General features: G+C 39.5%; 1 protein-coding gene and 1 long non-coding RNA gene across 4 annotated transcripts in view; one reads left to right on the plus strand and one right to left on the minus strand.

Moving 5' to 3' along the window:
• Positions 1-4,401, minus strand: part of rnf130 (ring finger protein 130) — a 99,163-nt gene extending 94,762 nt beyond the window's left edge. For all 3 annotated transcript variants that reach the window (XM_052089350.1, XM_052089348.1, XM_052089349.1), the window contains exons 1-2: positions 4,268-4,401; positions 3,354-3,800 (exon numbers count right to left, since the gene is read on the minus strand). In XM_052089350.1, the coding sequence (XP_051945310.1) occupies positions 3,354-3,627 (274 nt within the window). In that variant the 5' untranslated portion in view covers positions 3,628-3,800; positions 4,268-4,401. The remainder of the gene's footprint in view (positions 1-3,353; positions 3,801-4,267) is intronic.
• A 2,613-nt stretch (positions 4,402-7,014) lies between these two features.
• On the plus strand, positions 7,015-17,955 carry LOC127617352 (uncharacterized). The gene is made up of 5 exons (XR_007967310.1): positions 7,015-7,150; positions 14,337-14,508; positions 14,664-14,755; positions 14,862-14,990; positions 15,454-17,955. It is a non-coding gene; the product is annotated as an uncharacterized LOC127617352 (long non-coding RNA).
• Positions 17,956-18,865: the final 910 nt, after the last annotated feature.

The following is an 18,865-nucleotide window of genomic DNA, read 5'->3' on the forward strand; positions in this document are numbered from 1 at the left end:
AATTGTAAAAATGAAGATTAAGTAGAAAATCTATATTTTTGCACGGCCCTAGACCAAATGCGTGAGAGAGGTACATAAGAGAAATCATGAATCCCGCAGGGTCAATTTCAGACTCTTTCGTGTCACAATATATCACGATACATGGATCCAAGTATCGATACAATATTGTGAGAAATAGTATTGTGAGTTATTGATATTTGGTTGTATCGACAAAGCCCTAATCCACAATAGAGGAAATGGCAAGATGACAGTCATTTAAAAATGTCAAATATCACACAGGGCTGGCGATATGGCAAATTCTTTTTCATATCATTCGATATTTATCACAATATTCAATCACATTTGCACATTGCAAATTCTTTTTTTAAATTCCAAAAAAGAAGAGAAATAAAAATCCTAAACAGTCTTTACAAAACTGCGTTGGGGCTGTTGTAGAAATTTTGATACTCATTGAACAGTAATAGGCATGGCAAGGGAATGCCTCTGTGTCTGAGGGATGCAGAGGGGGAGGATCTGCTTTTGTTGAGAAACCTTGGGATAAAAGAGTATAAAATACAACTCAGCCCTCCCCTCTGGGTCCCACTCACGGCACAGATTAACTCCTGTGTAATGACCGGGTCCTTCTTGCAAGAATAAATAATTTTAAAAGACTGTTTGAGTCAGAGTGTCTCTTACGCAGTGATAATGGTTGGTTGATAATTTTTTGCCACAACAGGGCCCAGACACAGCCAAAGAAGTGGTGTCTGAGGGATCGTCTATGAAAAAATTACAATATTTTATAGAGTTTATCAATTGAGTGCAGTTGGATATGAATGTTATAAGATGATCTGTTAATTTTGAATCATAATGACAGTATATATATTTTATATTTTATTTTTTTTACATAAAAATTATTTTCATATTTCTTTACATACAGATATCCAAGTATGGGGGCATAGAAGCCCTTGTGACAGAGGAATGATACTGTATGGGGGTTCAGGGGCATCTCCAGAGAGAAACTTTTGAAAATGTAAAAGTCTGAATGTACCATTTTTCTATTTTCATTAAAGTGAGAAAGACTAGGTAACAAACTAGTAATTTTTTTTTCATAATCCTTGAGATAATGAAATCTGAAAAATTTCACAAAATTACAACAGAAATCTATTTGTTTATTATTAAAGGCTTGGAACATGCTGATTAATACAACTCAATTTAGAAAGAAAAAACGTCATGGTCTAAAGGCGCTCTGGAAACACGCACCTCGTGTTTACTCACATGTGGGGAAAAGAGGAAGTGGGTGCGGACCGGGACAGGGCATCAGTGAAGTGTGTTTCAGTGCTAGAGAAAAATATTCAAGAATACAGTGCAGAAAGATATGATATGATGTAACCGGCATTGTTGTTTTGTCGCGCTGCTCACTAGAGAAGATGAGAGGGTGTAACCGTCATCATGATGTCTTGCAGTAAAGAAGGAATCAATCTGGGATCCGGAACGCGGTGACCTGCATAGCGGGAGCAATAGCAACTTTCAACTGAGGCTGCGCTTCCACTGACGTGGAAGAAATCTGCACAAAGCCACTCCCAACACTAGGGAACCTCTTGCCCCGTGCTGCTGTCAATTTTACAATCCACCTTCAGAGCTTGATGCTCGGTTTCCATAGGATGGAATTGAAATCGCTCGCTCAGCACGTGCCAGTGGAAACATATGATAAGAAAGCCAAACTGCTAGTGTTTTTAGCAACACACATCTAGATGTAGAACACAGGCTAAATATCGAAATTACTCAAAAGCTTATCGTCGATATCATGGAGGTTTTTTTTTATCATGATAAATATTGATATCCTTTTATCGCCCAGCCCTAATATCACAGGAAGTTTTGGATCACATATCTCATAGGACACATCACACTACAGTAGATTTACTTTGAAAATGACTCTATTTCATGAAGCATGATTATTGTTTTTTACATATTTACAAAGGTGACGGAATAAAGCAACATCCAAAACTATATTAGGCACAGTAAAAAAAAACACAGAAATTAAAGGAATATTCTAGCTTCAATACAAGTTTAGTCAATCAACAGTGAATTTGTTTCATAATGCTGATAACCACAAAAAATATTTTTACCTTTATTTTTTACCTTTTCTTTCCTTCTTTCAATCTGGGTTACTGTGAGGCACTTACAATGGAAGTGAATGGGGCCAATCTGTAAACATTAAAATACTCACCGTTTCAAAAGTATAGCCCCAAGACGTAAACAGTATGCGTGTTATGTGATAAAATCTCTTAAAGGAATAGCTCACACAAAAATGAAAATTGTCTCATCATTTACTCACCCTCATGCCATCCCAGATGTGTTATGGTTGAACGATATATCTGTTTTGCTGATTAATCTGCACCGATAACAGATTTCTGGAACTATCAGTTATCTGCAAAAATCCACACTGAAAGTTTTTCCCTTTTTGCGTCCAGTGCTCGAGAGAGCGGCCTCTAGAGGCAAAATAAAAACGATTACTGCTGCCTTGTGGTTATGTTTTGACACGTGAGACTACACTCTGCATGGAGCCAGGGCTGGACTGGTAATCATACCAGACATTTTCCCTGGTGGGCCGACGCACTTTGGGGCCGATCAGGGGCGTACTGTCCATCGGGAGAACTGAGCGGGTCAGCCGCGTAACGTGCCGAATGGTCCGCGATAAGCTAAAATGGGCTGCCGTGTTATGCCGAACGGACCACAAAAGATATGCAGAAAAGGACAGTGAACCGCCAATCCCCCCTCAACAACTTTTGGATAATTTGTAATACATGTTTTGTATATTATATATATATATATATATATATATATATATATATATCGAAAAGGAGGGACGAGATTAGACTATTTTCTGTGGTAATCAACATTATGCCAAAAAAAATGCTGTTGATTGATTGAGCTTAACTTGTATTGAACCTGGAATACTTTAAGTATATCATTACATTGCTTATAAATATACATATCAAGTTTTGTGCAAGTTCTAACATTATTGCAAATGCAACATCACACTCACTGCTACTAGACAATTGTTTAGGACACTACTGCCCAACAATATAATAGAATTAGGAAAGAATTTGACAACATAATTATACTGAGACCAGGGTCTTCAGGGGCATGAGGACCATGACCAGATTTGTACAGTTATCTAATCCAATTCCTGAAGATTGTAAAAGGCTGTTATTTTTCCATTAGACACTACTTAAAATTATAGTGAATAAACTCAATGAGAATGTGTGCAAACCTCTGCAACACTCATTATCACTACCAACAGCCTTAACCCAAAACGAGACACTTTAAATCTCCCAAAGATACCTGATTACATCTCTCGCACACATACTCACCTCCATTTACAGCAGCAGGTGCAATGACGATGCCCTTCGCCTCTATTTTGGGAGAATTCTGCCCATATCGCCCGTCATTCTTCGTGACCATGTGTTGGGGATTGCCTTTATGGTCCAGAACAGTGGCATTCACCGTGGCGCTATAATAATCCTCTTTATTGACCATATTTTTGTCGGCACCGATAGACAGCGTACACCTGGGCGAGACGAAGGCGAGGATGAAGGCGAGGAGACAGCTGCTGCATGACGCCGATGCGGCCAATCTCTTCAGCATCTTCGGGAATGTCTGTGCCGTTCAACGCAACCCGACTCTGCGATTCGTTCAACTGTCACCGTTCTGTCCCGAAACGGCCAGTCATGTAAACATACTTTCGTCCTCTCAAACCACAACAATGTCCATATGAGAGGACCATGCGTCGCTTCCCCTGATTGTGCACAGACTTAAATCTGAAAGAGGGAAGGGCAAATAAATTATTAGCATAAACCACAGCTTCTTTGTGCTATCAAGTAATAACTGGGCATCACATTGGGGACTGGCGCAAATGTGTATGTCCAGTTAAAACTATATGATTTAGGCACGACATAAAGGGAGAAACAACTTCTGTTTCGAGATCTGTTGACGTTATTGACTGCAATCGCAACAGAGTACATGTATTTCAATGGGGCTGGAGGCTTTTGTGCACGCAATTATCATCATATTCGTTAGCTGCATTTAAAGAACTGCAGGTCACACAAGAACAATGTATAACTTTTAAAGATTGTTAAAGGGCAACAAATGTCTCGCTTCTGCTGCCAGGACCGCTTTGTTCGTGGAACCAGAAGCCCAGGCAACGTAACCAGCTGCCTTGCAACACGCAAAAACACCTTTCTACCAGCGCCTATTTACATTAAAATATTACCGCAAGATATCTTACCTGCACAGTCGCTTCCACCTGTATTATTTCCTGTCAATATATCTCTTTGTTTTGGTATTTCGCCGTGCTGTGGCTCGTTTGGCCGTACGCATGACGATGTGTTGCTTTTCTGGATGCCTTTTTCCTCACACAGGACACTGAGCCGTACTCATCTGCGCATGCGCAAAACAGCGCGTCTATCACATTTGAGATGAGCTCAGAGGGAGGGATGTGGGCCACATCACCATCGTATTAAAACTACGTTTTCTTGCTAGCTCTGGGCCTTGATCAGACTGTTTATATATATATATATATATATATATATATATATATATATATATATATATATATATACACACACACACACACACACACAAACACACACACACAAACACACATAAAATAAAATATTTTTTTTTTTACAAATCCTTTAGCCTAAGTGAACGAATCGTTCTCATTCACTTCCATTGCTACACTGGTGAATTGCTCTGTGATTTTTAATGAATCACTGTTAAATCAATAGTTACATGACTCGCTCAATGCACAAAAGATGCTCATTTGTCGCCACCTACTGGAGTAAATTTTGTATGCAATCTCCAGAAATAGTCACTGAACAAATCAGTGAATGAAATCAAAATAAAATGATGTATCAAAATCCCCACCATCATAATCTGGAAAAGTCTGAAAATGTGTTTTTATACAAATAGTGAAGCATCCCATATGCTGTTGAAATACATCTTTCGGCATTCTTTGAATGCCGCTCGTCTGATCAGATTCAAGGGCCGGAGCTAATATTGCATAAAATGCTCTTTACTAACCGTGTAAGGACCAAATGTTTTAAATACCATCATGTTGTACTAATATATATATATATATACATACACATTCACCTAAAGGATTATTAGGAACACCTGTTCAATTTCTCATTAATGCAATTATCTAATCAACCAATCACATGGCAGTTGCTTCAATGCATTTAGGGGTGTGGTCCTGGTCAAGACAATCTCCTGAACTCCAAACTGAATGTCAGAATGGGAAAGAAAGGTGATTTAAGGAATTTTGAGCGTGGCATGGTTGTTGGTGCCAGACGGGCCGGTCTGAGTATTTCACAATCAATTTAAACGCACAACCATTTCTAGGGTTTACAAAGAATGGTGTGAAAAGGGAAAAACATCCAGTATGCGGCAGTCCTGTGGGCGAAAATGCCTTGTTGATGCCAGAGGTCAGAGGAGAATGGGCCGACTGATTCAAGCTGATAGAAGAGCAACTTTGCCTGAAATAACCACTCGTTACAACCAAGGTATGCAGCAAAGCATTTATGAAGCCACAACACGCACAACCTTGAGGAGGATGGGCTATAACAGCAGAAGACCCCACCGGGTACCACTCATCTCCACTACAAATAGGAAAAAGAGTCTACAATTTGCAAGAGCTCACCAAAATTGGACAGTTGAAGACTGGAAAAATGTTGCCTGGTCTGATGAGTCTCGATTTCTGTTGAGACATTCAGATGGTAGATTCTGAATTTGGCGTAAACAGAATGAGAACATGGATCCATCATGCCTTGTTACCACTGTGCAGGCTGGTGGTGGTGGTGTAATGGTGTGGGGGATGTTTTCTTGGCACTTTAGGCCCCTTAGTGCCAATTGGGCATCGTTTCAATGCCACGGCCTACCTGAGCATTGTTTCTGACCATGTCCATCCCTTTATGGCCACCATGTACCCATCCTCTGATGGCTACTTCCAGCAGGATAATGCACCATGTCACAAAGCTCGAATCATTTCAAATTGGTTTCTTGAACATGACAATGAGTTCACTGTACTAAAATGGCCCCCGCAGTCACCAGAGCTCAACCCAATAGAGCATCTTTGGGATGTGGTGGAACGGGAGCTTCGTGCCCTGGATGTGCATCCCACAAATCTCCATCAACTGCAAGATGATATCCTATCAATATGGGACAACATTTCTAAAGAATGCTTTCAGCACCTTGTTGAATCAATGCCACGTAGAATTAAGGCAGTTCTGAAGGCGAAATGGGGGTCAAACACAGTATTAGTATGGTGTTCCTAATAATCCTTTAGGTGAGTGTGTGTATATATATATATATATTATACAGTTGAAGTCAGAAGTTTACATACACTTAGGTTCAAGTCATTAAAACTCACTCCACAGATATAATATTAGCAAACTATAGTTTTGGCAAGTCATTTGGGACATCTACGTTGTGTATTATAAAGTAATTTTTCCAACAATTGTTCACAGACAAATTGATTCACTTTTAATTGACTATATTACAATTCCAGTGGGTCAGAAGTTTATATACACTATGTTAACTGTGCCTCTTGGGAGCAATTCCCAAACGCCTGAAGGTACCACATTCATCTGTACAAACAATAGTTACACTAAACGATTTTAAGCCAGATTTTTGCTCGCCGACAAAAGCCTGAAATCGTAGGCAAATCTTAGCTTAGCTCACTCCCATGAGCGACTGTCGCAATTTATGAATTATCAAAAGCGCGATCTGAGAGAATCGATGACACTTCGCCGATGTCAGTGAGATATCTAGAATGTTAAATATCTGGACCTGTCTGCGATTCCAAATACTGAAATGTGAAATATGTTTAGACAGAAAACTCAAGCAGCTTTGACCTACAGCCAATGAGAGAGCACGAAACGGGGAATGGGTAGTTTCAGTGGGAGGAGCCCTGATGTACCTGCAACAGAACATCAACTAGCATGGCTGCGGTATCAAGAAAGTCTCACTGGACCGAAGAACTGGAGTAAAAAATTTTGGAACATTGGCAGGAGCATCAGTCTATTTAATGTGTCATCTGAACTGTACCACAACCGGATGGAGAAAGAGAAGAGTTGGAGAGAAATGGCCAATTCTCTTGGACAGTCAGGTAAGCAAATAGGTAGATTTTTCAGTATAGGAGGTACTTTTTCATATTGTAACCAATAAAATATATGATAAAAAAAAATTATGCATCATATTCTGAAATGCATAACATATGATCATGCATTTGTTTTTGTATCTCGTATCACTTCTCGCGTGTACTGTGTAATTAAACTTAATTTGGAGTCTAGGCAGAGTCGTCGGAGATTCAAAATGGCAAACAAGAAACAGCTTTCTATAGAAACTCGTCAGTCAATCATTGTTTTAAGGAATGAAGGCTTTACAATGCTTGAAATTGCCAAAAAACTGAAGATTTCATACAAAGGTGCATACTACAGGTCAAACTCGAAAAATTAGAATATCGTGCAAAAAGTTCATTAATTTCAGTAATTCAACTTAAAAGGTGAAACTAATATATTATATAGACTCATTACAAGCAAAGTAAGATATTTCAAGCCTTTATTTGATATAATTTTGATGATTATGGCTTACAGCTTATGAAAACCCCAAATTCAGAATCTCAGAAAATTAGAATATTGTGAAAAGGTTCAGTATTGTAGGCTCAAAGTGTCACACTCTAATCAGCTAATTAATCAAAACACGTGCAAAGGGTTCCTGAGCCTTTAAATGGTCTCTCAGTCTGGTTCAGTTGAATTCACAATCATGGGGAAGACTGCTGACCTGACAGTTGTGCAGAAAACCATCATTGACACCCTCCACAAGGAGGGAAAGCCTCAAAAGGTAATTGCAAAAGAAGTTGGATGTTCTCAAAGTGCTGTATCAAAGCACATTAATAGAAAGTAAAGTGGAAGGGAAAAGTGTGGAAGAAAAAGGTGCACAAGCAGCAGGGATGACCGTAGCCTGGAGAGGATTGTCAGGAAAAGGCCATTCAAATGTGTGGGGGAGCTTCACAAGGAGTGGACTGAGGCTGGAGTTACTGCATCAAGAGCCACCACACACAGACGGGTCCTGGACATGGGCTTCAAATGTCAAACGTCTTACCTGGGCTAAAGAAAAAAAGAACTGGTCTGTTGCTCAGTGGTCCAAAGTCCTCTTTTCTGATGAGAGCAAATTTTGCATCTCATTTGGAAACCAAGGTCCCAGAGTCTGGAGGAAGAATGAAGAGGCACACAATCCAAGATGCTTGAAGTCCAGTGTGAAGTTTCCACAGTCTGTGTTGGTTTGGGGAGCCATGTCATCGGCTGGTGTTGGTCCACTGTGCTTTATTAAGTCCAGAGTCAACGCAGCCGTCTACCGGACATTTTAGAGCACTTCATGCTTCCTTCAGCAGACAAGCTTTATGGAGATGCTGACTTCATTTTCCAGCAGGACTTGGCACCTGCCCACACTGCCAAAAGTACCAAAACCTGGTTCAGTGACCATGGTATTACTGTGCTTGATTGGCCAGCAAACTCGCCTGACCTAAACCCCATAGAGAATCTATGGGGCATTGCTAAGAGAAAGATGAGAGACATGAGACCAAACAATGCAGAAGAGCTGAAGGCCGCTATTGAAGCATCTTGGTCTTCCATAACACCTCAGCAGTGCCACAGGCTGATAGCATCCATGTCACGCCGCATTGAGGCAGTAATTAATGCAAAAGGGGCCCAAACCAAGTACTGAGTACATATGCATGATTATACTTTTCAGAGGGCCGACATTTCTGTATTTAAAATCCTTTTTGTTTTATTGATTTCATGTAATATTCTAATTTTCTGAGATTCTGAATTTGGGGTTTTCATAAGCTGTAAGCCATAATCATCAAAATTATATCAAATAAAGGCTTGAAATATCTTACTTTGCTTGTAATGAGTCTATATAATATATTAGTTTCACCTTTTAAGTTGAATTACTGAAATTAATGAACTTTTGCACGATATTCTAATTTTTCGAGTTTCACCTGTACAGTCTTCAAAGACAAAGGACAACTGGCTCTATCAAGGACAGAAAGAGATGTCGAAGGTCAGATGTACAACTAAACAAGAGTAGGCCTATCTAGTTTAAGAAATAGATGCCCACATGTCCTCAGCTGACAGATTTATTGCATTTTACTATCTCCGCACCAGTTTCATGTACAAAAGGCAGTGGGAATTTCTCAGGGCCAGCAAAGCCTTTTCTGCTGGCGTAACATGCCTAATAAATAAATCTTTTGTCATCCTTTCATTCTCATTGATCTTTTTGCCTATGTACTTTCAATCACTTTCCACTCCAAATTAATCAACAAACGAATAGCAAAAAAACTAAACTTATCTAATCAGAATGAATTCCTCAATGCTTACAAGCAAAGCGTGACAACTATTTCACAAATCGCATGACAGATGCCGAAGCGGTGCGTTAGTCTGAGCTCCCCCCTGTCGGTGTACACTGCAGTCTTCAAAGACAAAGGACAACTGGTTCTTACAAGGACAAAAAGAGATGTGGAAGGCCAAATAAATGTACAACTAAACAAGAGGATAAGTCCATCAGAGTCACTAGTTTGAGAAATAGATGCCTCACATGTCTTCAGCTGACAGTTTCATTGAATTCTATCCACTCAACACCAGTTGCATGTGCAACAGTAAAGAGAAGACTCAGGGGTGCAGGCTTTATGGGAAGAAATGCAAAGAAAAAGCCACTTTTGAAACAGAAAAACAAAAAGAAAAAAATTGTTATTGTGGGCAAATAAACACAAACATTCAACAACAGATAATTGGGAAAGAGTGTTATGGATCGTAACCTCATTGAGCTTTTTTGGGATAATCTAGAGTGTAAGGTGTATGCCAAGGATCTGCATAGCTGTCATTGCTGCACGTGGAGAATTGTTTTCATGAGAACTCTTTGAAATAGTTTAAGAAGTAATTTTTTGCATTATTAATGTCCTGATTATACATTGCGATCAGTTGAATGCCACTTTGGTGAATAAAAGTACCAATTTCTTTCCATAAGAGCAAAATTTTGCATCATTCCAAAATTATTTATAGTACAACATGATGGTATTAAAATCTTTTGGCCCTAACACAATTGGCCCTATACAGTAAACATATGTATATGTATGTATGTATGTATGTGTGTGTGTGTGTGTGTGTGTGTGTGTGTGTATATATATATATATACGTACGGACCCGTAACTCTCTGTCACACCGCCGTCTCCGGTCAGCCCTTATCCCTCTCGGAGGCTTGATAAGCCTAATTAGGGGCCGGGTGTCCGGAGTCACGACCCGGCCCCGCCATCCGCCCTGCCACAATATATTAATATTATTATTATTATTATTATTATTATTAAAACCAATATGCATATAATTTGTTGAGGTAAAATGTTTTTAGGTGAACCTTACATTTTAGTAGCTCATCATTTTGTTAATTTGTAAATTTTTACTGTGGTATTTATACATAATGCAGGTAAAAGAGAGTCATGTATTTTAGCCAAGGTTTAGAGGCATAATCTCTCTATGCCTGACTTAAATGAAAGAGCTATGTTATATTAGTAAACTTAGAAATAGGTTAAAGGACACAAGTGTGTAAACTTTCACCACTCAGCATGTGCTCTGGCGCTCTCTAGTGGAGGTCATACCGTCCTACAGTCATTGAGCGTCATCTCTCACCACTATCCTTTCTCAATGGTTGGACAATATTAAATATTCAAAGGCAGAGATAGTAACTAGTAAACTAAGAAGCAGTATAGAGGACATAAAAATGATGTTATTGTTCTCGAGTGCTCTTTCCCTGTCTTGTTCTCCTTGCTCTATTCCACATTTCCTCAACTTCAGAAGGTATGGTGCATGTAAGTTTTCAAATACACTGGCGGCCAAATGTTTGGAATAATGTACAGATTTTGCTCTTTGTAAGGAAAGTACAGCAGAGTCTCTAGTTTGAGAAATAGATGCCCACATGTCCTCAGCTGACAGCTTAATTGAATTTAATCTCAACACCAGTTTCATGTACAAAAGTCAGTGACGATTTCTCAGGGCCAGCAAAGCCTTTACTGCTGGCGTAACATGCCTAATAAATAAATATTTTGTCATTCTTTCATATTCATTGACCTTTTTGCCTATGTATTTTCAATCACTTTCCACTCCAAATTAATCAACAAATGAATAGCAAAAAAACAAAAAAATATATCCAATCAAAGTGTTTTCCTCAATGCTTACAAGCAAAGTGTGACAACTATTTCACAAATCTCATGCAGAAGCTGAAGCAGTGCATGAGTTTGAGCTCCACCCCATCAGGCCTTAAGAATTTCCACAAAATCCCCCAACAGTGTAAGTTAGATTGTCAGATTCATCAGCTAATCAGATTGATTTATTTGTTATTGTGGGTTGGGTCTTTATGTTATGTCCCAGTCCAGGCTTTCTAGCTGGCCTTGAGTGACGTAATCACACTTTTAAGTGATGTACGTAATTTGAAAGCGAAGAGCGCGAGATGTCATCACTGCTGTTATTGCCGTTGAGAAAGAGATCCTTATGGATTTAAAATCTAAGATGTTCTGCATGATCGTGCGATTGATAAATTATACAGGAAATGAGGACTGATTTTCACTTCAAGCTAATTGGTGAGTGCTTTTTGCACTGTTATAGCAAGATCAGAGTTTTCTAAGTGTAAATTAGGCTGCTTGAGCATTCAGAGTCGGATCAAGTTTAGAAAAGTAACCATGTAACCTTACAAAACAATTTATGCAAGCAAAATTTAAATTGCCAAAAATATTAAATAACTTTTTTTTAAATGTCGTGTTTTTAAAATGTCAATTGGTATTATTAGTTGACTGCCACAAAATTTATGATTGGCATACGGTGTCTTATTCATTGTGAAACTGTGTTTTCTTAATGGCATGAATCACACTGAACTTCTAGGTTTAAAATGCATGGGCCGCGGCTGACAACAGTAAAGAGAAGATTCAGGGGTGCAGGCCTTTTGGGAAGAGTTGCAAAGAAACATACTTTTTTGAAACAGAAAAACAAAAAGAAAAGGTTAAAGTGGGCAAAGAGAAACAGACATTGGACAACAGATAGTTGGAAATGTAAACTGTTTCAATTTATTAGCTTGTTAGTTGAGACTCTATGACCTGAATTGAATGTGTCAAATAAGGGTGCAGTCGTTGGGGGGCCTCTAGGAACAGGGTAGGGAACCACTGATCTAGAGTGTTAGTATGACAATTTCAAATTCTTCTGAACTATTTTAGACAAGTCTGGAAGATTATTAGTGAAGCTATCTTTAGTTGTAGTAGGTAGAATAGTTTTACCTGAATGATAACATTGCATAGATTGAGTTACTTTTGCTAAGCGCAAGAAACAAGAGACGAGGTAATGATCTTAGATAGCATCGTTCTGTGGCAGAATTTCTATATTATGAACATCAATTCCATGTGACAAAATTAGATCTAGCATATGATTTTGGCGATGGGTTGGACCGGTCACATTTTGTCTAACCCCAACAGAGTTGAGAATATCGAAAAATGCTAATCCCAGTATATCATTTTTGTAATCTATTTGGATGCTGAATTCACCAATGATTAAAGCAATATCCACAGTGAACACTAGATCTCACAGAAAATCAGGAAATTCTCAAAGGAATTCAGAAATGGCCCTAGTGGTCTATATAATGTTGCAAGAACAAAAGACGACAAATATTTTTTATTTATATCTGACAATGTTACATTAAGCATTATCAGTTCAAAAGAATTAAACTTATATCCAGACCTTTGAGTAACACTGAAAATAGCACTGTAAATTGTAGCAACTCCTCCTTGACCTTTCAGATGAGGCCTCATGTTTTTAACAATAAGCTGAGGGAGTAGACTCATTTAAACTAATATTGTCATCTGTTTTAATTCAGGTTTCAGTCAAACAGAGTGATTCCAAATTATGATCTGTAATAATTTCATATACAATTAGTGATTTGGATGAAAGTGATATATTGTTTAGGAGCCCTTTAGTAGTTTTTTGTTATTTTCAAGTTTGACATCAATCCAATTTTTTCTAAAAGACTTAATGAGGATTTAGTTTTTGGTAGTTTGGTAGTTATGATATATACAGTAGGTGATACAGTGTCTATGTGTTGCAGTTTATGTGAACTGTGTGATGTCTGAAGGCAGCTTTACCCCAAAAACTCTTGCAGTTGTCTATAAATCCTATGCAATATTTCGGACACCACTCAGACATCCAGCCATGCATTGACACTAATATACTACAAACTTCTTAACCATGATGAGCAGGGAGGGGGCCAAAGTATTTAACATTGTTTTTGCAAGATCACACACCTCTATAACATTATCTTTAGTGATGGTGAAGCCAGATATATTTAGCCAGCATTAGCCAGAACTTGTAAATTTGATCTGATGTCAGATGCTCTGGCACATGGAATACATTTAACAAAGGGGTAAAGTCTCTATTTCCATGGTCCTACAATAGAGTCACCAATAACAAGGGTGCTTTCAACATGATTCTCAGTGGGTGCATCACTGTGTGAGGAGAATCGTTTGGAAATCCTAACAGGAAAGGGAGAGTGGTGTTGCTTTGCCTACAAGTATGCTGCAGAGATGTCAAGTGTGTGTGTGTTGCTCACTGTACTGTAGAATTACAAAAAAAACTAAAACCCTAAAATGACAAAAAATTACAATTTAAACAACTTTACCGCTCAAATAATACACACGTTTTAACAGAAGAATACAATTCATTCTTCGCTGGCAGTTTTATTGACAGGCGATCTGACCAATCATAATGCCGATATTATGTGCCCCCATTGCTATCCGCCATTTTGCCAGACAAACAAACCAGTTCGACAAATAATCAGGTTTCAAGGCTGGGCAATATACAATTTCACCCGTTCCCTAAACCTGCCAGAAACCTGGATAAGTGTATGAAATGTACACGTTTGTGTGGACGGCATCACCAGCAACTGAGTTTGGACAAGCTGAGAAATCATTCCAGAGCCAAACACATCTATGTGTGTTCAAGTGTAACACAATTATATATACTGCACCTTTTTAACTGTGTAGCACAATCCTTGTTTTATTTTGTACAAGTTGTCATAACCAGAGAAATGTAGTGTTAAAAGCCTAATGTTTCTAGGATAGCTACCAGTTAGCCAAACATTAGCGAGCATAAAGCAGTTTTGCCTGACATTTCTGCCCTCTGTCCTGTACTGTATGAATTTCCTTTTAAGATACTTAAGACGCAATTTAGGATGACTAAGTCCATTCCTCTGTCATTAAACTCCAGCACTTTGTTGATGGCTGGCCGACACCCACTCACCCTGATCCTCTGCCAGCATTGACATATGGTCGAAGTAACTTACACCAGCAAGACGTCCGCCAAAGTTGCGAACAGTGTCAGTGCCACCAAGGAAAATACTACGAGTTGACAGCATGCCAGACAATTCTGAAAATATCAGGTGTTTCTCTTATATACAGAAAAAGTCAATAATAACAAAAATGCAATATTTTTATTTTATACAAATTACATTACAAATTACAATCACATTAGTTGTCATATAAACTGCTAAGCATATTATTTTGGAAATATCTAATGTATATATCATATTTAAAGAGTCAGGTGTGATCTACAAGGGGTTTCCCTGGATATTACAAGAGAGATGGCAACAGAATCATTAATGGAGGGCACTATGGTCACTGAAATGGGTATGTGTCATGTTTTTGTTACAGTGATCTCTCTAACTGCACAGGATTGGTAGGAAATACAAAAAAAATTAACCAGTCTAGTTTTTTTTTTTGTTTGTTTTTTTAGTTTTGAATCTTTCATGTCAGGAGATGTACCTAAATGGCAGGCATTGGGATTGACGACAAAGCCACACATGAAGACTTGGTTTCCTGTGACTTCTGTGTTTTGGGCTGCATCAACTGGCTCAAGCTCCAGGTCTCTCTTCATTGCTTTGGTTTGCAGTGTCTTCTTCTTCCTCAGCATGCTGGTGGCAAGCAGCTCGTAGTCTGCTTTCCTGGAGTATACTCCCTTGAAAGAGGATGAAGTAAGACGAGGAGAGCGGACACAATGCCAGATGTTGTTGATGCTCTGTTATCTGTTTTCTTTCTCCAGTGCATCTGATTCAGACTTTGAGACCATCATGGCATTGTAGCATTCCATCTGGTCTTTTGTTAGGACTGTAAAAAAAAGTACTTGACTGTAGTGGCAAAGGGAATACTGAAAATTCATCAGTAGGGTTTTATAGGGAGGATCTTAGCCAAGTGTTTTTCAATAATGAGAGCTACACATACACAAAGAAAAGAAAAAAATATTGCAATGTTTGTAAATTATTTACTTTGTGTTTATATCCTGTGTTAATAAAACATTAGTTTTAATATTTTCATTCTTATGTTTACAGAGTGCACAGATGACCAACCCCAGATGAAAGAAACAGTAGGAAGTGGAAAGATTGAGGACTACCTACTCAAAAAGAAAAAGAAAATGACTTTCTAAGGGAGAAAATACAAACTCACCAGGCTCTTACCCACTAACACCAGAGACTATAAATAACAACAGTGTCTTTAACTTCTTCAGATACTGCACTGGGCTCACTTACAATGCATTTATCAAACTGTGCAGATTTTTCAGACTACCAGATAATGAAACAGTCCCACAAACACACATCCCCTTGACATATAAGAAACTGAACAGGTACATCCACCTTATGCCATTACGTCAACAATTTCTACTTGTACTTATGAGACTAAGACAAAAACTTCGACCTGAAAGAGCTAGCTTTCAAATTGATATGCAAAGTGTTAGCACTTTATTCAGTTAATGGATTGACTTCATGAATGGCAGGCATGAAGTCATATGTCTGTTTGGCCACACAGGAACATCATCACAGAAAACATGCCAAACAGCTACAAAGGAGAGTTTCCAACAACTTCTGCAATTCTTGATTGCACAGAGATAAAGATAGAGAAACCCAGCACACTGTTAGTACAAAGGCAGACTTATTCTAACTAGTCTACTAACACACTTAAGTCTCTGATAGTCTGTGATCCTCGTGGCTCCATTATGTTTGCATCAGCACTTTACACAGGATACATTTTTGACAGAGATATTTAGACAATGCAAAATCAAAGATTACTGAAAGGTCTGCTTCAGTGTGGCTACCTTAAGAGAGGTGATGGGCTCATGGTGGATAAGGGGTTTCTCATTGAGAAAGATTTGAAAGGTCTTGGCCTTAAACTAAACATTCCTCCATTTGCAAAGACAAATCTTCAAATGCCAGTCCCAGATGTTGAGATAAAAAAGAAAATAGCCAATCACCAGGTGCATGTAGAAAGAGCATTAGCCAAAGTCAAAACATTTAAGATAGTATCTGTTAGGATCCCTAATTCCATGTTAGGAGATATAAATCAGATATGGGTGTTTTTGTTCTAGTTTCCAGTAACACATCATTAAGGCATAGGCTGCTGAAGAAATCACATTGGGAGAGCAAAGTGCTGCAGTTAACACCTGTGGCCGTGATTTCTCTCTGTCTGTGTCACGATTCACTGTTGTCTGCCCTGTGTTTTGCCTCTGTCGTCTGTTCCCCATGGACTACACTTCCCATATTCCCTGCCCTCATCACTGCCAGCTGTCTTCTATTGTCCTCACCTGTGTTTCATTTACTCATTAGTCTTTTTGTATATAATACCCTGTTGGTTGCTTGTTCTTTGTCCGTTGTAGAATGTACCTGAATGTATTTTGCTCTTCGTGGATGGTTTCTCCTGTTTATGGTTTTCTTTCCCCATCATGGATGTTTTATTTGTTCCTGTGTTTACCCATTATTTTGTACTTGTTTGTTTCTGTTCATTAAACTCTTTTGCCGCACCTAGATCCAGCTCCTGAACTTCCTTCCTATTAGTTACAGAACAACTGACCAAAAATGGATCTAGCGGCGTACTTCACAGAACTAAGCCAGGCGGGTTTGACAATTCGGGAGTTCTCCCATTTCTTCTCCACCGTAGCCATCCACACCGGTCTTGATGACACTACCCTGAAGGAAGTCTATCGGATCGGACTACCAACACGCCTGTGGAGGGAATTGCTGAAGACCGGAGATTATACATGGAGGGAGTATGTGGGGCTAGTTTTGGAGACAATCGCTGCAGAGGAACCACCTCTCTCAATCCCGGTTTCAGCTTCTGAGCATTCCACGGCCAACGAGCCGCCTGCCACGGCCAACGAGCCAACGCCCACGCCTGCCACGGCCAACGAGGGCCTCCTGAGCCTCCCACGGCTCCGCCTCCCTCGACTCTGTCTCCTGAGCCTTCCATGGCTCCGCCTTCCCCGCCTCCGCCACCTGAGTCTTCCATGGCTCTGCCCGCGGAGTCCTCCATGGCTCCGCCTTCCACGGCTCCGCCCTCGGAGTTCTCCATGGCTGTGGTCCTATGGCCGCCTCCTGACCCAGTCCCTGTCTTGTGGCTTCCACCCAGGCCCCCTGTCCCAGTCCCCGTCCTGTGGCCGCCTCCCAGGCCTCCAGACCCAGTCCCCACCTTGAGGTCATCCCCTTGGTCTCCAGGCCGTCCCCCAGATCTGCTTGGGTCCCCTTGGTCTTCTGGCCACCCACCTGATCTGCTATGTTCTCCCTCACCTTGCCTTGTTCCTCTGCTCCCCTCGTGGCCCCTTGAACTGCCTGATTGCCCCTGGTACCCCCTTGAACTGCCTGTTTTCCCTTTTTGTCCCCCACACCCCATGGACAATTTTTAGGTTTTTGTCTGTTTTTGGGAGCGTCTAGAATCCGCTCCTTAGAGGGGTGGCTATGTCACAATTCACTGTTTTCTGTCACACAAGTTATTATAATGAATTTGCATTTTGTATCCAATTTTTAACCTTTCAAATTCTTGTTATATTTGTAAAAAGCTGTGGCTGCCCGCAAATGATAATAAATTAATCTTAATCTGTATCTCAAACCACTTCCAAGAGTTTACTTTTCCTGACCTACTGCTACATCTATTGGTGGCCTGTTTGGATTTCTGCCCCCCATACAGTTAAGAGTTTAGTGTTACATTCTATCACTAACATGTATTCATTTGTGGTAAATGTGTAATTTTGTGGAGATTTATTTGTGTGTCCATTTATTTATTGTGCACCCTGTTATGTCATGATACTATGGCCTTTCATTGAATTTATATGTTAGGAAATGACATCACACACACTGGAAGTAGACATCACCCATTCTGCAAAATTACTTTGAGTTATTAGAAGTTTATAACTCTTGTTTTATTTATGTTTCCTTTATTTTGTGGTGTTAGTCATATGTGGTAAAGAATAACATGTCCACCCTGTTATGGAAGATATAAGGGAAATTAATATAATTAAAAATGTAAATATACAGTTTAACAAATCTGTTTCCTAGATATCAATCACAGACCATGTAGTGGCTAAAGTCCACCTTGTTATTATCCACCCTGATACTGCCCATTTAACTGAATGGACATCTGAATTTTTTTTGTAATTTAGCTTGACCAGTATAACTAATACAATATTTAATATATCCCTGTAATGATGAAACCTGAAGAAACTTGTAAAAGTTTATTTTTCAAAAGTTTCAAAGCCGGGGGTGGGTCTGGGTTGCTCAGTGAGTATTGATGCTGACTACCACTCCTGGAGTCATGAGTTAGAATCCAGGGTGTGCTGAGTGACTCCAGTCAGGTCTCCTAAGCAACCAAATTGGCCCAGAAAGGTTGAGTCACATGGGGTAACCTCCTCGTGGTCACGATTAAGTGGTTCTCACTCTCAATGGAGCGCGTGGTATAGCATGAGCCTCCACATGTGGA

This window comes from Xyrauchen texanus, chromosome 23 (genome assembly GCF_025860055.1).
Source record: "Xyrauchen texanus isolate HMW12.3.18 chromosome 23, RBS_HiC_50CHRs, whole genome shotgun sequence".
NCBI lineage: Eukaryota > Metazoa > Chordata > Actinopteri > Cypriniformes > Catostomidae > Xyrauchen > Xyrauchen texanus.